The sequence below is a fragment of the Leuresthes tenuis genome, unplaced genomic scaffold, assembly GCF_036924035.1.
Source record: "Leuresthes tenuis unplaced genomic scaffold, fLeuTen1.0.hap1 SCAF_14, whole genome shotgun sequence".
Taxonomy (NCBI): domain Eukaryota; kingdom Metazoa; phylum Chordata; class Actinopteri; order Atheriniformes; family Atherinopsidae; genus Leuresthes; species Leuresthes tenuis.
Window position 1 is genome coordinate 20,922,459 of NW_027325368.1, and position 17,670 is coordinate 20,940,128.

Below are 17,670 nucleotides of genomic sequence, written 5' to 3' on the forward strand. Positions count from 1 at the left end.
CTCTACCTCTTAATGAAATCTCTTCATATTGATTTTGTAAATGACTGTGATTCATCTTTTTAAATGTACTTTGGATCTTTGGACTTTGGAGTTTGTTTTCACAGACCATAAGAAAAGCCACATACCAGCTACTAAAACAAACAAAAATCTCCTCTAATCTACTCTGAAACCACATCATCAGGCTCCTTTCGACTTTAGAACAATGACTCTCCCTGATGAGCTCCTCCCTCTCTAAGGACGGCACCCTTTTGAGGAAGCTAATCTTTTGCTGCTTGAATTAGCAGTTTCTCCATTTTGGCCACTACCCACTTTGGGAACCTAGACCGACTGCTAAATGGACAGCACTGTCGTTAAGCTGAGCTCTGAGATGGAGGAGCTAATTGTCTTAATAGGAGCTTCACACGCTGTTTTTTAATCACCTCAGTGCATGTTGAAGGTCTCAGCTCAGTGAGGCCAACAGGACCCCATCATCTGCAAAAAGCAAACACACGATCTGAAGCCAAATTAAATGGAAACCTTCAGCCAGTTGGTTACGCTCATCTTAATATGTTGATTAAAAATAGAAAGAAAAACAGACGCTGAAGCTTATTAAGGAAGGAGATTAAACTACTTACTATAATGAAAATGAAGAATTGATAAACTGGAGCAGTGTAAGTACATGTTCTTCATGGCAAAACGGGGACTGTATGGTTTTATTAGTCAATGAATGAATGAATGAAAAGGAGCTATTGACTAACAGCGTTAAATCAGGGCCATCCAGTATTACTGTGTAAGATGTTGCAATATCAGTCACTGCTTTTGTGCAGTCACCTGAAAGCGGCTGTAAATACATCGGTCATCATCGGTCAACCTGCCTTGATTTGCGCACCTGAGTGCAGTCATGGTTGAGTAAGCCTCTTCTTGGTTTAGTGTCACTGCATAAATCAAAATTGTAGAAATGGAAGGTTACATTTGTTTCCTGCATGAAGCTTAAATCCCCCTCAGCTTCACCTACTGCACTTTTAATCAATATTACATCCCGATAGAAGCGATTCATGGGTCAGGCTGACATTTCAGTGAGTTTTATTACTGACACAACATAAATGATAAAAAAAAAAACACATTCAGGGTAAATAAGATAAATACTGTGTTGGTTAAACATAGTTTACTTCACATTATACGTCGAGTGCTTGAGTTTAAGAGACTAGAACCAGAAAAAGCTAAGGTCAATGAAGGCCACTGTGGTCTTGAATCAGATATGCAGAATAAAGCTGTTGTCACTGTTATCAGACACAGAATGAAGAAATGTCCTGAGGGCAAGTTTTTTTAGCACAAACCTTTTGCTTTTGAATGTAAAGGAAGCATCGTGAAATTACATTTTACCTCATGTTGAATAACTTCGAGCCACACTGGAGCCCTTAACATCTTATTGTGTTCAGTGGGCCGGTCGGGAAATAATACCTTATGTTTCATAACAAATGTGGCTGATGAAAAACTTCATAAAAATGAAAACAAACTTTTGCAAACATTAATTTGAACATTCCCTTTCCAAACATTTGGCAGTACCCTCCCTTCACTAAAGCCACGTGAGGTTCATTTTGTCAGTGCTTTTCACATTAAGACAAGCTAAATGAACAATACACATACAGTATGTACAAAAAAATCGCTTTGCACCTTCACATGCTTTGTTCAGTGTCCTTAACTGCACAAGCGATTTACAACTTCAACATAAGAACGTTTGATAATTAAAGGATTTTGGTTGCTCTGCATACATTTATTGTAAATCCTGTTGCATACTTCACCAAAGCAACTCAGCAGTGTAAGTTCATAATGTTTAAATCTTAAAAAAAATACTCATAATGCTACAGCTGTTAATTGTCCATTCATAGTTTTAGAATATCAAAAAGGTCTTTTTTTATGAAATACAAAATGAGATCGCTTAAGGCACAGGAACTTAACACACTATATAACTGGAAGCTCTCAGCTTATTTTCTCTCAGAAAAAGTGATGTGAGACAAATTGAGCCTTTTAGCTTCCTTTCATTGTCCAAGGACAACAATGTCAGCCACTCCGTGCACTTGTGTGAGCTGTTTACAGTCGAGAGACGCCACAAGCTTCCTGGGTCCTGGTTGGCTGGGAATGAAGTGCTCTGTCAGTGTCACTGTGGAGTGACCGCCAACATCACTGAAAGGGGCAATAAAGAGTGAAATGTCAGTCTGGAGAAGAAGAGGTGTGGGGAAGAGAAAGGGATGCTAGAAAAGAGAAGGAAGCATTCTTACCCTACAACCACTTCATGGCCCTTCTGAAGACCCAGGCCCTCCACTCTGAACACCACCTCCTTTAGTGTACGTGGCAGGGGGTTGGTGAAGGTAATCTTGGCTGCCATTTCCTTACCAACCACAGCTTCTCCAAGAGGCTGTTAAAAAAGAAAAAAGAAAAGTCAAGGACAACTGAACAAGGTTTTTATTCTGCAGAACTTGGGATGTTTTTGTAAAATTATATCAACTTTACCAACAAAAAAACCCCCAAACAAACAAAGAAACACGTTGTTTGAAATATTACCTTAATGTTAAGGTCAGGTGTGCGGAGCCTGAAGGTGGTCTGGTTGGCTAACACTTGCTTTGTTTCAGTGACTCTTCCAGACAGTGTTAGCATCAGCGCTGCCTGATCCATCAGTTGGTCCTGGTACTGTTGGTAGGGCAGGACCCATTCAATGGTCTTTTCTGTGTGCAGAATTAAAGGTTTTGAAAAGGAAACACTTCCACATTGACTGAAATACAGATATTTGCTCACTTGCTGCCACTTAAATGCAGTTATGCCACTATCATTCCTGTACCGTAGACATGAAGCTACGACCAACAGCTGGTTAGGTTACTATTAGCTTAGCTTAACAGAAGACTGAACATGGGAAAACAGCTACTTTGCCTCTCCATAACCTACAAAACTACATGTGCAATTATAAATATCAATTTTCAAACAAGAATGAACTCATCCTTCCACTGACAAAAACTAAGCTTAAGTCACGCTTAAGTCAAGTTAACCCCTGTGGGAATTTGCTGCTTTGGGAGCTACTAGCTGATGTTAGCTAGTTTTTAGCAAACTTTAGAGCAAAACGTCTATGTTACGAGTTCATTATCATCTATCAACTCTGAAGAAAACAGTTACTTTTTTACATCTTAAAAACATATTTAGCAATATTATAACAGTTATGACACAATCATTCATCTCTTCAGCTGCTAAATTATCCTGTTTGTTCACAACTTGACTTTTAATATGTTTGGTTGCCTACTGAATATTTAATGCAGTAAGGTCAGAACAATAAGAATGAATACAGGCAAAGACATCCCGCATACTGTCATTGGCTATTTATCATATATTCATATATATAAATGTATACAAAACATGTATGAAGCAAAATGGGAATCTAACCTTCATTGGGCAAAAGCTCCACAGGTATTTTATCTTTTTTAATAGCGTTCTTCAGGACACCGGTGTAGTACATGACAGCCACCTGGCTGTGCAGAGTTGCCTGACGGGGCTGTGAGCTCAGGTTCTTCACCACAATACTCAGCTGGGCATCGTTGCCCATCCTGGGCCCCTCGCCGTCCATTTTAACCTCCACACACACATCCTCTGCCATGGGTGCAGAATACATGTTTGGCTTGCTGCCATAGCGAGAAGCAGTCTCCACAGCAATACGTTCCTCCTCTGAACCTGTTAGAGAAGAGGAAGGAGGAGATGAGTGCGTCTCATTCTGTCTAAGGAGCCACGATTTACTGAAAACAATACAAGAGATTTGGCAAACAGTGCTTCCAAATAAAGCAAACAGAGAGGCATTTTGTTCATGTTGTGAAGAAGAACTGAGAAGTTGAAGGGTGGCAGGGGGATATGTGTAGAGCAAAGTGATCTATGCAGGATGAAATGATTTAATCATCTCTTTTCAGAACAGTTCCAGGAAGCTCAGAAGTTTTTTTGTCTGGTTCTGGTTAGTCAGGTAAAATACACTTGTCAGTACCTTCTTGATGTTTGTACAGGTGTGTGATGTCTTCCCGTTTCTCAGAGCCTATTGCTTTGGTGCTAATGTAGTGGCCAACAGCTTTCTTTTCACTGTGGATCTGACTGAATGTACCGTCCAGGTTCTTCTGCCAGTAGATTTTATCACTGTTGACCTGACGTGAAAACACAAGTAAAGATGATCAGTTTTTTGCACTGATTATAAAGTTGCAAGTTGCATTCTTTTTTTTTTACACCTGGAAAGCTGTGAAATTCCACTCCATAATACCATTATAAATAACTTGACTGAGGAAGATCTATGTACTAAGTTTTTCCAGTTTAAAAGACTATATGTAAATCCTAAGTAATGGTAACCTATAATCATGGGGCTCTCTGGTTAAGAGCTCTTGCATATTTCTAGCTCTCACCTCAGCAAAGACGAAAGGCGTGTCGTGTTTGAGGTAGACCTGACCAGAGCGGATGGCATTGACAGAGGCGGGTCCACAGCGGAAGGTGCCCTGACTCGTCTCCTGGGGTGTGGAGTCAACAGCCTGCCAACCTCCATGGCCGGGAGGCAGGTCCGGTCTGGCCATCCAGCAATCATTCCAGACATGGAAATTCCTAAAGGTAGATTGGTTTGAGACGTTTGAGATCTTATATTTTACAAGGCACACTTATTTTTCAATGTAGAAGAAAGGAATGACACCTCTCTTGCATTTGCCCTGTCAACACGACATCACAGCTAGGTTAGCTTAGCCTGGACAAGAAAACAGGGAGTAACAGCTAGATTTAGTCGCTCCACTTTTTACACCTCAGTTTCTTTTACGAGATACAAAGTATTAACTTTAGAACATTAGTGGTAGTTGAAGCTGGATTTTTATATGTACCATATATGAAAACACTAATTGTAATGTACACACGTTTAAAATTCAGCAAAATTATTTACACAATTGGAGCTGGTTAATGTGCTTCCTTCACAGTAGCCACATTCTATCCAGGGCCTGTTTCATATTCTATTAAATGGCCAAAGTCAATGAGATATGGCACTCATACAGTCCAAAGGCATTCTGAGGACACCAGCTGACAGCAGACGGATTGCAGACTGGCTCCTGCAGTTTAAGAAGAGTTGCTGATAACTGAAAGCACATGATTTATCTGGGGTTTCAAGTTGGACAAGAGTGCTTTTGGAACGGCTCTAAAAATACAGAACATTCTCAAGGTATGGATTTAGCAGTAGGTATTTTCACTGGAACAGTGTCCTGTCCCTGAGAAGCTTCACATCTTACCAGACAGAGTCACTATTGAGGTAGTCAATCGGCTGCATATTCTCATCAAAATACACGTCTGTAGTCAGGGACACATCGGTGTCATGCGCAGACTGGAAGTTGGTCACACTGCGGGCGGGTATGCCAAGACAGCGCAGCACTAAAAGCAAGGACAGACAGAAAGTTAGACAGATGCTTTATAATTGCATTTGCAAGGCTATTTAATAGCTAAGCTGAATTTAATTTGACAACAGTAATATTTCTGCCAGTATGACAGGGTGAACGTAATCATTCTGGCTGAATGAAAGCAACACATGCTGCTCTACTTGTGACAAAAGTAGCAGGTATGATAGGAATGCCAGAGTGAGGTATTTAGGGTGTATATGAGCTATGGCATGCTATCAGGGGCAATGCTATGTGCTATGTGCAATCACATGAGGTTCCCTGAATACATACAATGAAGAGTTCTGTTACAGAGTTACAGTGGGAGCTAATGAAAAGGGCCTGATAGGATCGCAATTACTTGTGGATTGTTAATTGAGTTGAAGAAAGCACCGGGAACACTGTTGGGTATCTGTGGCTCCTTCACATGCACACATACAGAGGATGTGAACAGTGAAGTCAGCTGCCAATTAGTATTTTCATGACATTACGACGATACATACGCATTCTGCGTTGTTCAAGCCCTTTACATCTGTTTGCAACTTTTCGACTTTCACAAATACTGCATATTGATACAGCAGAATTTCCAATAAAGCTGCTCTCATTCCCAGTTGTTCCTTCTTTTTTTTGGATTTCTGTTGTCAAACGGCAAAACAGCCCTGACACTGTGACTGAAAAGCGGCCCACGGAGACTAAGTGTTCAGCCAGGGTCCATTTAAAATCAGCACAAGGCTGCTGCTCAGTAACATCTAAGTTACAGGCAGGATATGAGCAGTAAATTCAGCTCCATTTATATGTATGATAATCAGAGAGAGAAATGGCAGAGTGGTATTAGGGCTTCCTCTATGTGAGAGACATCTACCAGCTGCCCTACGGTGGCTGTAGCCTCTGCATAAACACATCCGTCTTGCTCACGCACGCCATGAAATGCAGCTCCTGTCTTTGCTTTTTTGCCCTCATACTAACCTGATGTAGTGACCCCAGAGAACACCCAGCACTGTCCATAGGACACGGGTGTTCCGTTTGAGGAGTGGTATTTCCTCAGGATCTCCACGCTGCTGCTCCACGCTGAGGGAGAGACGCCGTCACTGTAATCCCCCGACCAGTTCCCAACCAGCACACCAAAGTCATCCTGAGCGTTTATCTGAGAAAAGAATACACATAAGTCACACAGTATTTGGTACTTTCTTAGTCAGGAATGTGAGATATTGGTCAGAACACTTCAGTCCGAATCACAATATGTCTGATGTTTTCTTCTTTTCTCTTTGAGTGTTGTGTACTTTATGAATGCTCACCATGGCAGATATGACTCTGACCACATTCACAGGATCCCCTCGACCAGATGGAGGTATGTCACTCTTCTCCAGGATAAACAGACATGCTTCCAAGACTCCGTCATGAAACTAAAATTAGGAAGAGAAGATACTTGTCTTGTCTTGAGCCACTCATACTTATTAAAACCTGTATTTGAGAGCCTGTTTTTAAGATTACCATTATAAACCGGCACAGCCTGAGAGCTACAGGTCGATGATGCAACTAACACTCTGAAACACATGCATCACTTTCCGACCGCATTTCGTCTGTACCTGTCCAAAGTTCCACGTGCGGGCACCGATTTGCTTCTCTGTGCCGTAGTAGATCCGCCCAGTGTCATTCAGTACATACTCTTTCCTCTGCTCCTCATCATCCAGGAACACAGTGTCCTCTGGAAATGCACAGAACACCCTGTGAATATACATGCTGTATTTCTGTTTCATTTGGCATCTGTTTCATTCTCCACGTAGAGGATGCAGTATTTCTCCAGAATCGCTTGTACAACCTACAATCTTTTGCAGGATTTCTTTTAAACATAGGCTCATTGAGAGTTTTGCTTCATACCTGCCTTTGAAAATAACCCAGAACCTCTCAAAAAAAAGAAAAAAAACAGTGACTTAACCACAGAAGAATGTAATTTTCTCCCCACATATTATGTGAACAAGTCCCCAAGGTCAGGAAGTGGTTAAAAAACACAATGAGTCCAAGGACCCTGGTGTGGGGCCCTCAGTCATCTGAGGGAAACCGTCTGTTCTGGGAGGAATCAGTACTACAGTCTTAGGGCGTGGAACCTTCACACGAGCTTTGCGAATCTGTAGATTTCTTTTTTCATCCTTTTTATCTCTTGCTATCACCAGCATGAATACCCGCGGGTGGGGAAAAGGGAAAGTGGGGAAGAGAAAGAAAAGGAAAGCCATCAAAGTAGCAGAGTATTCAAGATGGACATGAGAAAACACAAGTGGAAGGAAAAAGGTTTAAAAGTCACGGGGGGGGGGGGGGGGGGGGGGGGGGACTGGGAGAACGAGGGGAAGTTATGCTTGGGAGGGTCGAAGGCTGGGGAGGAGTAGAAGAAAACATGGTGCCTTTAGACCTTTAGAAGAAAGCAGTGGGAGATGAATCAAATGGTATCTGTCAGCTGTGACAATTGCTGTTTTCACTTCTTAGTGAAATTTCTGGAATGTAGAGGAAACACACAGGAGGGGATGAGGGAGGAGGTCCGAGAGCGGAGCGATGGAGTGAGGGCCGGGTCAGCAGATAGGGAGAAAGGAGCAAGGCTGGGAGGGAGGGAGAGGCATAAAAAAGCAGGAAATACATGCGGGGGCAGTAAAGGCGAGGGAGAGGACAGGTTGTCACCAGCTGCACGGTTTACTTTGTGCTCGCCCTGTGGCGTTTTATACAGTGATTGTAGGATTTTGAATTTTATGAGCGTTAGGGAGAGATTGGTCTCTGGGAAAAGGGGATTGAAAGAGGGAAAAAGAGATTGGGCACGCCGCCAAAAGCAGTGAATCCATAATGAAAGACAGACAGTTATTTTTTTCTTTTATCAAAGCCAGGCCAACAGTTTTTTTACTTTTCTTTCTGTCAAATATCCTGTGCGGGTACTTTACCGAACTGAGGCGAATAAACAACGAGGCTCATTCCCTAATGCCTTCTTATCTGAATAAAAACAGCAAATAAACAGGCATGAGGGAAAATAAGACCGACCCCGGCTTACTTTACAGAACTATTTCAAAATCAAATCGAACCCAGAATGCAGTGACTCAAAAATCATCTCAACCATTCAATCAAAGTCATTTGATTAGAAATAAAACACAAACAAGATAACAGATGTTGAACATGTGATTTTTTTTTTTTCGTTTCGTGAGAATATGCTCTGAAACAGATGTGTTTCAAATGGTTGGGAAACAGTAAGAAAAATGGTGCAATGCTAAAAAAGATCTAATCAGGTTAAGTGGAAAAGGTCATTTAACATTATTGGTATAAGAAAAGCATCCCTGAGAAGCTCAGAGGTAGAGATGTGGAAGGGTTCCTCACAGTTTAGCAGCCTAAGAAGGACATTTCTCATCGTCAATTGTAAAGAATCTACAGAGAAATCCGTTCAGAGGAACCTCTAAACAGACAGCATTTTGTTGTGAGACAGAAAAAAAGCTTTGGGACATGAATTGAATTTCCATGTTGTGTTGGAAAATAAACTATTTTTGTTGGCGCGACTCAAACATACAGTATCTGCAGCTAGGCCTGGATCGAACCCAACAAACCCTGCTCTTAATGACTTAATGAAAGTAACCAGGGCTGGTGTCCTCCAAGTGGACACTTTTTTTTTTAATTGTTATTTAAACCAATTAGCCAAGGTATGCTAATGTTGTTCACGTGCTTCAGGAAGTGACCTCTGAAAGTAACTAACAACGTTAAAGCCAGCTGACAGCTGGATTCACTGCTGATTACAAGAATTATTGGAATTACTGATCTAATAATGATACATAAACAATAGTTTAAAAGCAAACATCTGCAGTGATGCATGGATTGGGCCATTTGTATGATCAAACAAACAAAAACAAATACTATGTTAATACACCTCCACTGATTCCGAGCTGACTTGAGGAGATTGATTCTTCAGTTTTTTGCATGTGTTTTGCTTTGGCAGTTTTTTGTTGTTGTTGTTGTTGTTTTTAAATGCTTCTCTTCTTACACTTCACTCACGTCTCATGGCAACAGCAGGTTAAAAGTCACGACCGTATGGAGAAAACGTTTCGTAAATGAGGCAGCTTAAATGTAACAGAGAGCAGTGCCTGAGTTGGCCGGGCAAGTGTGCCTTGAATCGAAGCCAGTGGACTTACATAACTCCCATAGTTACACACAGTCACGCTGAAGCCACTTGATGGACAGCAACACACCCATGGATTTGGCTGTCCTTTCTCATCCACGTGTAACATTATATCAGGACTCCCTTCAGAGACTAAATAGCTGAATAGACATCTATTTTCACCAAGTATTTGCTATCAAGCTGATAAAGATCTTTGCAACACAGTCATTATGTTCATGGTACATTAGCCAGAGACCGAGCTGCACCAGACAGCTTTTCCTCCAAACAATATTGATGTTTTATTAAATTTCTTTCTCAAACGTCATACAAATCCAAAAAGTAGTCCGTTCGTTCACCGCCTTTCTTTTCTTCCCTCATTGCTCTCCTCTTTTCTGTTATAACTCATCCTCTTTCCCTCATATCTTCCACATTCCTGCCCTCAATCCTACCATTTATCCACCCTCTGCCAGCAACTTACCTTCGCACCAAGGGTTGAAGAGCATGACGATGTTCTTGCTGGAGTTGTGAGTAGTTGCCGAGTCACCCTTCAGGGAGCTTGTCGTCACGGTCAGCCCGTACAGGCCGATCACGGCCCTGGCCGGAGAGTTCACGGACAGCTTGATCTTGTTGCCGTCCTGCTTGGTGATCTTGGCCTCCCAGCGTTCATCCTCCAGGTGTTCCACCAGGGGAATGATGACATGGGTCCCTTTGGATACCACGGGCAGTGAACCTACAACACACAGGTTACATTTTTGTATTAGCATGACGTAAAGCAGCGTATATACCCTGTGTTTTTTTTAATTTATGCTAATTTACAACTCCTTTAAATTTATGTTGATATTTTTACCCAATGAAATGAATATGTAGACATTTTGGTGACATCCACCTCATCGCTAATGCCACATCTGGTCTCCTGGCTGTAGCTTTGTGTAGTCAACATATGCAAATACAAATAGCCTCATTCTTGTTATATCACTCTGTTGAATGAAGTAAAAGTCAAATGCATCCAGTGGCTTTGCTGTGAGACACCCTGACTTCAATGCATGTGCAACTATTTAAGAAATAAAACCATACAGAAATCAAATAGCTGTACGAAAACAGACATCAAAGTTGTCCTTTTGAGTCTTTAAATGTTTCTTTTAGTTCTCAGCTCGGTTACATGCATGTCGGGCTACATTGCAGCTTCACAGCATTTAACGGGACCACCGGTATACATAAACAGGAGCGGAATCAAGTCATCGAGAAACAGAAAGAAAATGTGCAGAACAGTTTCACTGAAAATTCGAGTGATTCAGTCCAAAACTGTTGGTCTAACGGGGTTAGTTAACTGTGTTAGTCTGGTTTTGAAAAGCTTGATTTCGGTTGGACAAAGAAAATAATTCATCTTCAACTGGTGTCATGTCAGAATGTTTAATGAATATTTGGATGACATCAAATGAGATCGAAGCAGCCGCAGTGGAGAGATTTCCATGCAATGCACAGCTGTAAATAGAGTTATTCCTGTAACAGTAATTGTTTGTCAGTTCTGGTAGATGACATTAAACACTACACCACAGCCTCTCTCCCATCTGCACATGATTTCTCTTGTGAGGCTGGAAAAACTCCAAAAATTACACAGCACATGCCCTTCTTGAAAATCAGTCTCAGGGCAAAAGGCTTAATGCCCTTTTTCATGTATTATAATATCATTCTATCGGACAACGAGCCAACTAGCTTCTTTAAAACACACTCGGGGCTTTCTCTGAGCTCTTTACTTTGTGGCACCGCGTTGGGCACAGTTTCTATGGCAAATGTGAAGTCTACCAAGAAGCCATTGTTCTCCATCTGATGGGATTGAACTCCCCACCCTTCCTCTCTCACCTTGGAATATTTATTCAGAAGGAAATCTATTGAAAACAGTGTCTTCTTTCTGAGGGAATTACATTGTCTATATAGTCTTTGTTTAGCTTTCCTAAGCTCCACTTAGACAAATCCTTGGGGTATAAAAAAATATATATATAACTGGGAAAGTTATGGTAGTTATCTCAGCAGTGGTTGACATAAACTTGCTATGGTGACGTATTACTCCCAAGTGTGTAGTATGAGGCCGGTAAATACCAGAGGGAGGTGTCCGATGTCCTGAGGTCTGGAAACTGTTAACACTGAGGGCTTCTGGGTGGAATCCAAAGCTTGTGTTGCAGCTATTGCTGAACTGCAGCTTTTGCTCGATTTGAACATGCTAGCTATGCGTAGTAGTTTGACCACGTTTCCCACACTTTGTGCAGTCAGTGGTTCATTCCGCCCTGTTTTCACACAGTTAATACTGGTTAAAGAGCCTCTTCATTAATTTTACAAGAGGAAATGGTGGAGAGCAGCAATAAGCAGTCTGAAAACAGTAGTCTGTGGCCTCAGAGCAGTGGTTCCCAGCTTTTGTTTTTGTATGAAGCCACCGCCACCCGCCCCTGTGCTAGTACCACCCATCATGTTCCACATACTCCAATTTATCTGCACAAACTATCTGTTTCTTTTAGCTAACTCTTTCAATTGCTTATGTCTTTTCTATAAGTGACTATAAGTGCTAAATTTCAGCTAGCTTTTTTCAGCTGCTAATACTCTAATTTAAGGTATGACATTTTTTTCCATTACTTGTATATGTTTTATCATTTACCTTTTACTTTTCGCCCCTAACATCAAGTAATATCAATTACTTTTATCTGACTTGGTACGTTAGAACTACTTTGTCAAAGCATTTGGATAATTTTCACAACGATAGGTGGGTTTCCGTTCACAACAGAAGCAAACGTGAAGTGATCTTTTGAAAAGCAGCAAAAAGGAGCGTGAATTAGACGGGTTTGCATTGAGTGGCTTAAGAGTGAATAAACCGGGTTGCGAAGTGTCACCAGAGGGTGGCAGTCTCGGGTATGTTCAAAATGGCTGTAATTCAGTAGATAAAAAAGTTGTCCTAACCAGAAACAAACTTTGAGGAAGGAAGAAAAAACAAAAGAAAGTGAAAAGGATATCAGCAAGAGAAAAAACAAAGATCCTCTTCAGGAATGACTTTAATCTCTGGGAATATCTGAGACATTAGATTATTTGTGGGGGTCAGTCAGACACATGGTTTTCTTTATTGCTGGCTCTTTGTCAGGGTCAATTTAGGTCAATTTAATCTTTGCCAGGGCAGAAGTTGTTTTTATTTCCCCAAATGTGTAAAAAGTCAAAACTGGCAAAAACCACCTCAAGTGAGTATATAAACTTTTAGTGGAAGTTTTTCCCATTTTTGCTTTTTCCGGTCATCTTTTCTTTTTCACACCTTCAAAAGGTGAATGGAGAAACTACAAAGCAAACCCAGTGACTGATCTTTGCTGATAGTGATGATACTCCTTCATATTAATATCATTGTTGCTGTTGTTGTTGTGTGTTACCTGTTTTCAGGTCCATGTGCATTTTATCGGTGTCAGCATTGAAAGGCCGGCTAAGCTCCATCTCTATCTGGAAGGTCTGTCCTCTGCGGATGATCAGCTCATCCCCATGAAACAGATCAGTGTGATGCTCCACTCTATTCTGACCAGTCTTGGAGCTCAGGAGGTCCACCGATAACACAGACAGCTTAGCCTCTGAGGGAGGAAATTAGGGAATCACATTATCAGGATATGTTCAGGAAGCTAAATACTGTCCGATGACCTGGACGAGATATTTCTGCAAGGTTTAAAAGTCAAGGATTTTACCCTCCATATCCTTTGCTTCTCCATTCTCGGGCTTTGGCTTTGTGGGCTCTGGAGCAGGATCCGTGGAAGCGGCAGGGGTCGGGGTTACGGGTTTGGTCATTTCCACCTTATCTGTAACATCATAGGACGTACTGTTCTGGCGCTTACAGCAGCACGGACACATCTTCCTGAACCATTGACGGCAGCCTCCTTCCTCCTGCTTCTTTTCCCCCTCTCTCTGAATGCTGAGCTCCACCCTCGTGGGCGGGGCCGCACCCGGGAAACGCCCGATCTCCGATGTGCCTCTTACTGTCAGCCGCTCACCTGGCATTCTGGATGACACATCAAGGAAAATGAGCCAATCTATTTTCAGGCGTAAAATTTGAAACACTAATCGCCGCGCTGCTGTGAAGAGATAAGACTGCAGTTCGTATCTCAAGACAATTCTAAGGAACAATTGAAAATCTGTGGTGGCAAAAAGTCAAATATGTAAAAAGAATGTTGAAGGAAAAATCCAAACACAGACTCTGATTACAGAGCTCTTATTGAACATTTAATAAAGATGCATTAACAAGATAAATGTCTAACTCTACTTGCAAACCTCCCTTCACTACAGATGTCTGTGCATTTGATTTTTTTGCCCACCGCCTCATAAAACAAGCAGGTGCACTTTGTCTCAAAGTGAAAGAATGAAGGCCACATCGGCCCATTGTTACAAACTCACGTATCGTTAAAAATGAAATTTTCGGGAGAACTAGTATAAACTTAACAAAATTGCTTAAATAACTCTTAATAACTAATAACTGTAGTGGTGGTGTGCTTCAGAACATTCCACTCCACTCCGCCGAGACGCTGTATTCATAACAATGCGATTAACCACACATCTGTTCAGCCCTCTCTTACTTTCATCTCTCCTTCATAAAGCAATCATGTAATTTTTCCCACAATTACCACATTCCTGACTTGGACTCTACTCGACAGTCACACGTTCCCAAAGCATTCTGGGATATTAAGCCATCCTTTTAGGGTACGAACAGCTGGATTCCAGCTGCTGCAGACTAATGTGATTTCTCTGCTTTGTGTGCACACACAGTATGTAGGTGGACAGTAATGTAAATTAATCACACTGCCACACCCTGGACTTAAACAGTGCACTAATAATCACAGAGAAATTAGATCATTCCTTACATTTCAAATAAGCCTCTCCTTCCAGCCCTCCCTTTATTTGTAACTCAGGTTCAAATGTCAAACCTCTCATGGCATAGAAAAAAAAAGCAGTGGGAGAGGGACTATGCTACCGGGGTAAAGTTGGTTCATAATTGGAAATTGGCTTGACATTCGGTTTCATCCGTGCTTTTAATCAGAGACCACAGCAGTGTCCGCGTAATTAAAGAGTGTAGCGTATAGCATCATCATCATACTTTTATATACTATAAGATTACTGTCAACTATCCTCAAGATTTCAAGTTTTTTACTGAAAATATTCACGTAAAATCACTACAATGACTTTTTACCGTTCTGTTTGGTATATCTTAAAGCCCTTTAAGCCCATATCTTAAAAGCAGTGTCTCAGATCATAGGCAAGAATGTGACTGACAAAGGTTACAAAGAATTTCTGATCTTTGCGTTTGCCAGACTGCAGAACAGTGGAACCCTTCAAGAAGCTGTCTTCTCTCAACTTTAACATAACAGACGCAACAACAACAAAAATCTAAGATGACGCTCCAGTGAAACTTTGTTAGCGCTCGTAAAACACCCGCAAACAGTAATGACGCACGTAGCAGAGGGGTCTGGGCCAGATCTGGCATCAAGCCGGCACTTCTGGCCTACCTCTGGCATGGCAAAATGTTAAGGGAACCGGATGTGGGCCAGATCTAGCAATGATGGCACGGTTTATGTGTGGCATGCCAGATGTGGGCCGGTTACGTTTGAGTGTATGTGACCCACAACTGGCACGAAACCCTGCCTTGCAGGGGCAAACTGGCTGTGCTTTTTTACATTGGCTGCCTGCCAATGTAAAGCACACTAGTGTTAATTCATTTTAAAGTAAAGCAAAGCACACATAAATTTCAATATTGCTTCCTTTTCGGTGTACTCTATGACCGTTAACTTTCCTCTTTGATAAAGATTTGAAACGTCAAAGAGTAATGATGATGATTCCTGATAATAATATGGATTAAATTAGATTATGGATCTTTTAGATACAATAAAATGTCTAATTCTAAATAAAAGCACAATAACGTGACACGCGCTATAAGCCTTTGTTTGTAAATTTGAAATTGAGATATTGAAAATGGCCCCACACATGAACACATGAACTGATGGGCACTTGCAGCGTTATTTTTGCATCGCCAGGTAAAGCTAGTAAGCAGCGGGATTATTGCAAAGCATCGCGGACGAAAATCTGATGACAAGTTTCTATCAGTTAGATCTATGCTTTATCATGCACAGCTCTTCAATGAGCGAAAAGCCAGGACTAATGATGTCTTGGGGTACAAATTTGGCTGGACTTGGGGAACCATAAACATCCCCAAATGCAAAAATATGCTCTAAATAGTTCTTATCATCCTGTGCCATGATGCTGTTAAAATCACTTTGGTTGGCAGTGTCCAAGCAAGCTAACTCTCTCAATTCTGTGATCAGAACTGTAATGGGATGATAAGTGCTTGTGGAGGGTTTGGCACGCAGCGTTTCGCAGACAAGCTGCAGGGATAACCTCTGGTGAAGTGGAGCTTCTTTATCATTGATTTCAGTCGTCAAATATTTGCAACGAGGCAAACAAGCTGAGCGAATTGATTTGGGAAAAGGGTAGTGATAGTAGAGCTATGTGCCAGAGGTCAAAGGGCAGATAACAGCTGAGGAGATGTAAGGGAGGGGCCCCACAGCATCAAACCCCTCAGAGTCGTGTCAAAAAAGTGTCAGAAGAATGTCGGAAGATGTAACACTTTCTCAACTCTGCTCAGTTCATCTGTCAGTTAGAAGGCATTTCTCTTCCAGACTGATTCCAGACGCTGGAATATTTGGCAGAAACATTCATAATCATTGTGTCAGACACAATGGACCAAATCAGCTGTTTTCATTATCAAAACCTCCTCCACCCATAAATGAAGTTGCACCCTCTGACTCAATTTTTGAAAAAGAGGAACTAACACAGAATAAAAGCACAATGTTTCAATAAGTCCCTAAAATAGCAACTGGAACGCCACTTTCTTCAAGAGTAGAAGAAAGATAAGAATCAGCTGGTTGCCACAAACTGACAGTCTGAAGTCATAAAAATACCGGAACTAATTCCAAATCAATAATAATAATAATTCAAGAAAAGTCTTGGAGTTTGTACGGTGAAGTGATTAAAATGATTTATACTGAGCTCTAGAGCTGATTATAAGAGATAACTGATGGATGGGATAAGATCAGATTTCAAACAGAGTGATATGATAGCCTGTCATCTGTTCTTTTTCCAAACGTGCCGGATTATTTTGTGAGATGTCTATCTGAGAAGAATCGCCCCACAGAACTTTGATATCCTTGTAGAGACATCGTGCGCACTGCTCCAAGTTTACATTAAACTCAACACAGAATAAGAATAAGACAGGAGAGGAGAGGCTGAAACTCTTACTTTCTCTTTGTGGATTCTTTCTCAGGTCTGTGGTGAAACCTCTGCTTCTTCTCGTGTAATTACACCTCGGTCTGCGAAAACTTTTGTCCTGATTCGTTCCGCTCTTGGACCAGAATACTGTCCTGGAATGTACCGCGGTTCTTAAAGCTGCTGCACACACGCCTCTACCCCGCAGCTCGGCCCACCCCGCCCCGTCTTATGGGCTGAAGTTTCTCCGCTCCCTAACAGGAGGTCCCTCCGCTGAGTCAAGGAGCTCGCGCACTGGTGAGCGCTCAGCACACCCGCACACTGGCACGCGCACGGGTGGAGTAAATGTGAGAAGATTCATATACGCTTCTTTTTCTGTACAGGAAGTACAGAAGAGAGTGGAAACAGTCAGTGGGGGGGGGGCAGACGGATGCTTCAGACCTTGTATCAGTAATGGACCACACCCAAGAAGCACACTGTAAGCAATTAAAGAGAATTCCTTCAAAACTATCGTTTCACAGATATTAATTACACAGTCTTGATCCTACAGTGAAGGAAAGCCATCTCTTTCAGTTTTGTTGCAATGCTGTTGCTGCAAGACATTTAAATTTCGGTTCCTTGTCACTTCTCCTCTCAGAAAGCCCTCCTCAACAAACTCTCCTCTGACACATTTAAGCCCCTCTATAGCTTTAAACCAATGGCAACGCAAACTCAAAAGAGGATTTGAAACTGAGCATGCTGTGACTGAAGTGATGGAAACTTTGTGGTTTGGCAAGAGAGCATGGTGAGGTCACATCACAATGATTGTGCCCTCTGCTATCCGAAAGCCTTGATGCCTTTTGAAGCTTGTCTGCCAGACTCTCAGAGATAAATGAGTGGCTCTTGTAA

The 17,670-nt window shown here is 41.7% G+C and overlaps 1 protein-coding gene across 1 annotated transcript; it reads right to left on the reverse strand.

Moving 5' to 3' along the window:
• Positions 1 to 1,056: 1,056 nt before the first annotated feature.
• tgm1l1 (transglutaminase 1 like 1) lies at positions 1,057 to 16,945 on the reverse strand. Its single transcript, XM_072363161.1, has 14 exons — positions 16,816 to 16,945; positions 13,221 to 13,531; positions 12,918 to 13,109; positions 9,995 to 10,246; positions 6,986 to 7,104; positions 6,695 to 6,802; positions 6,366 to 6,543; positions 5,259 to 5,397; positions 4,401 to 4,593; positions 3,995 to 4,148; positions 3,409 to 3,693; positions 2,542 to 2,702; positions 2,259 to 2,395; positions 1,057 to 2,163 (listed from the first exon to the last, which is right to left on the reverse strand). The coding sequence occupies exons 2-14, from the start codon at positions 13,528 to 13,530 to the stop codon at positions 2,019 to 2,021; spliced, it is 2,373 nt and encodes a 790-aa protein (XP_072219262.1). The 5' UTR covers position 13,531; positions 16,816 to 16,945; the 3' UTR covers positions 1,057 to 2,018.
• Between the last annotated feature and the right edge of the window lie 725 nt (positions 16,946 to 17,670).

Bases quoted from the DNA above. Each gene is read 5' to 3' on its own strand.
- tgm1l1 (XM_072363161.1), bottom strand. From the start codon at position 13,530: ATGCCAGGTGAGCGGCTGACAGTAAGAGGCACATCGGAGATCGGGCGT. The intron at 7,105-9,994 runs GTAAGTTGCTGG...GTGCATTTCCAG, and splicing joins CTTCAACCCTTGGTGCGAAG to AGGACACTGTGTTCCTGGAT. The intron at 6,544-6,694 runs GTGAGCATTCAT...TTCTTTTCTCAG, and splicing joins TCAGAGTCATATCTGCCATG to ATAAACGCTCAGGATGACTT.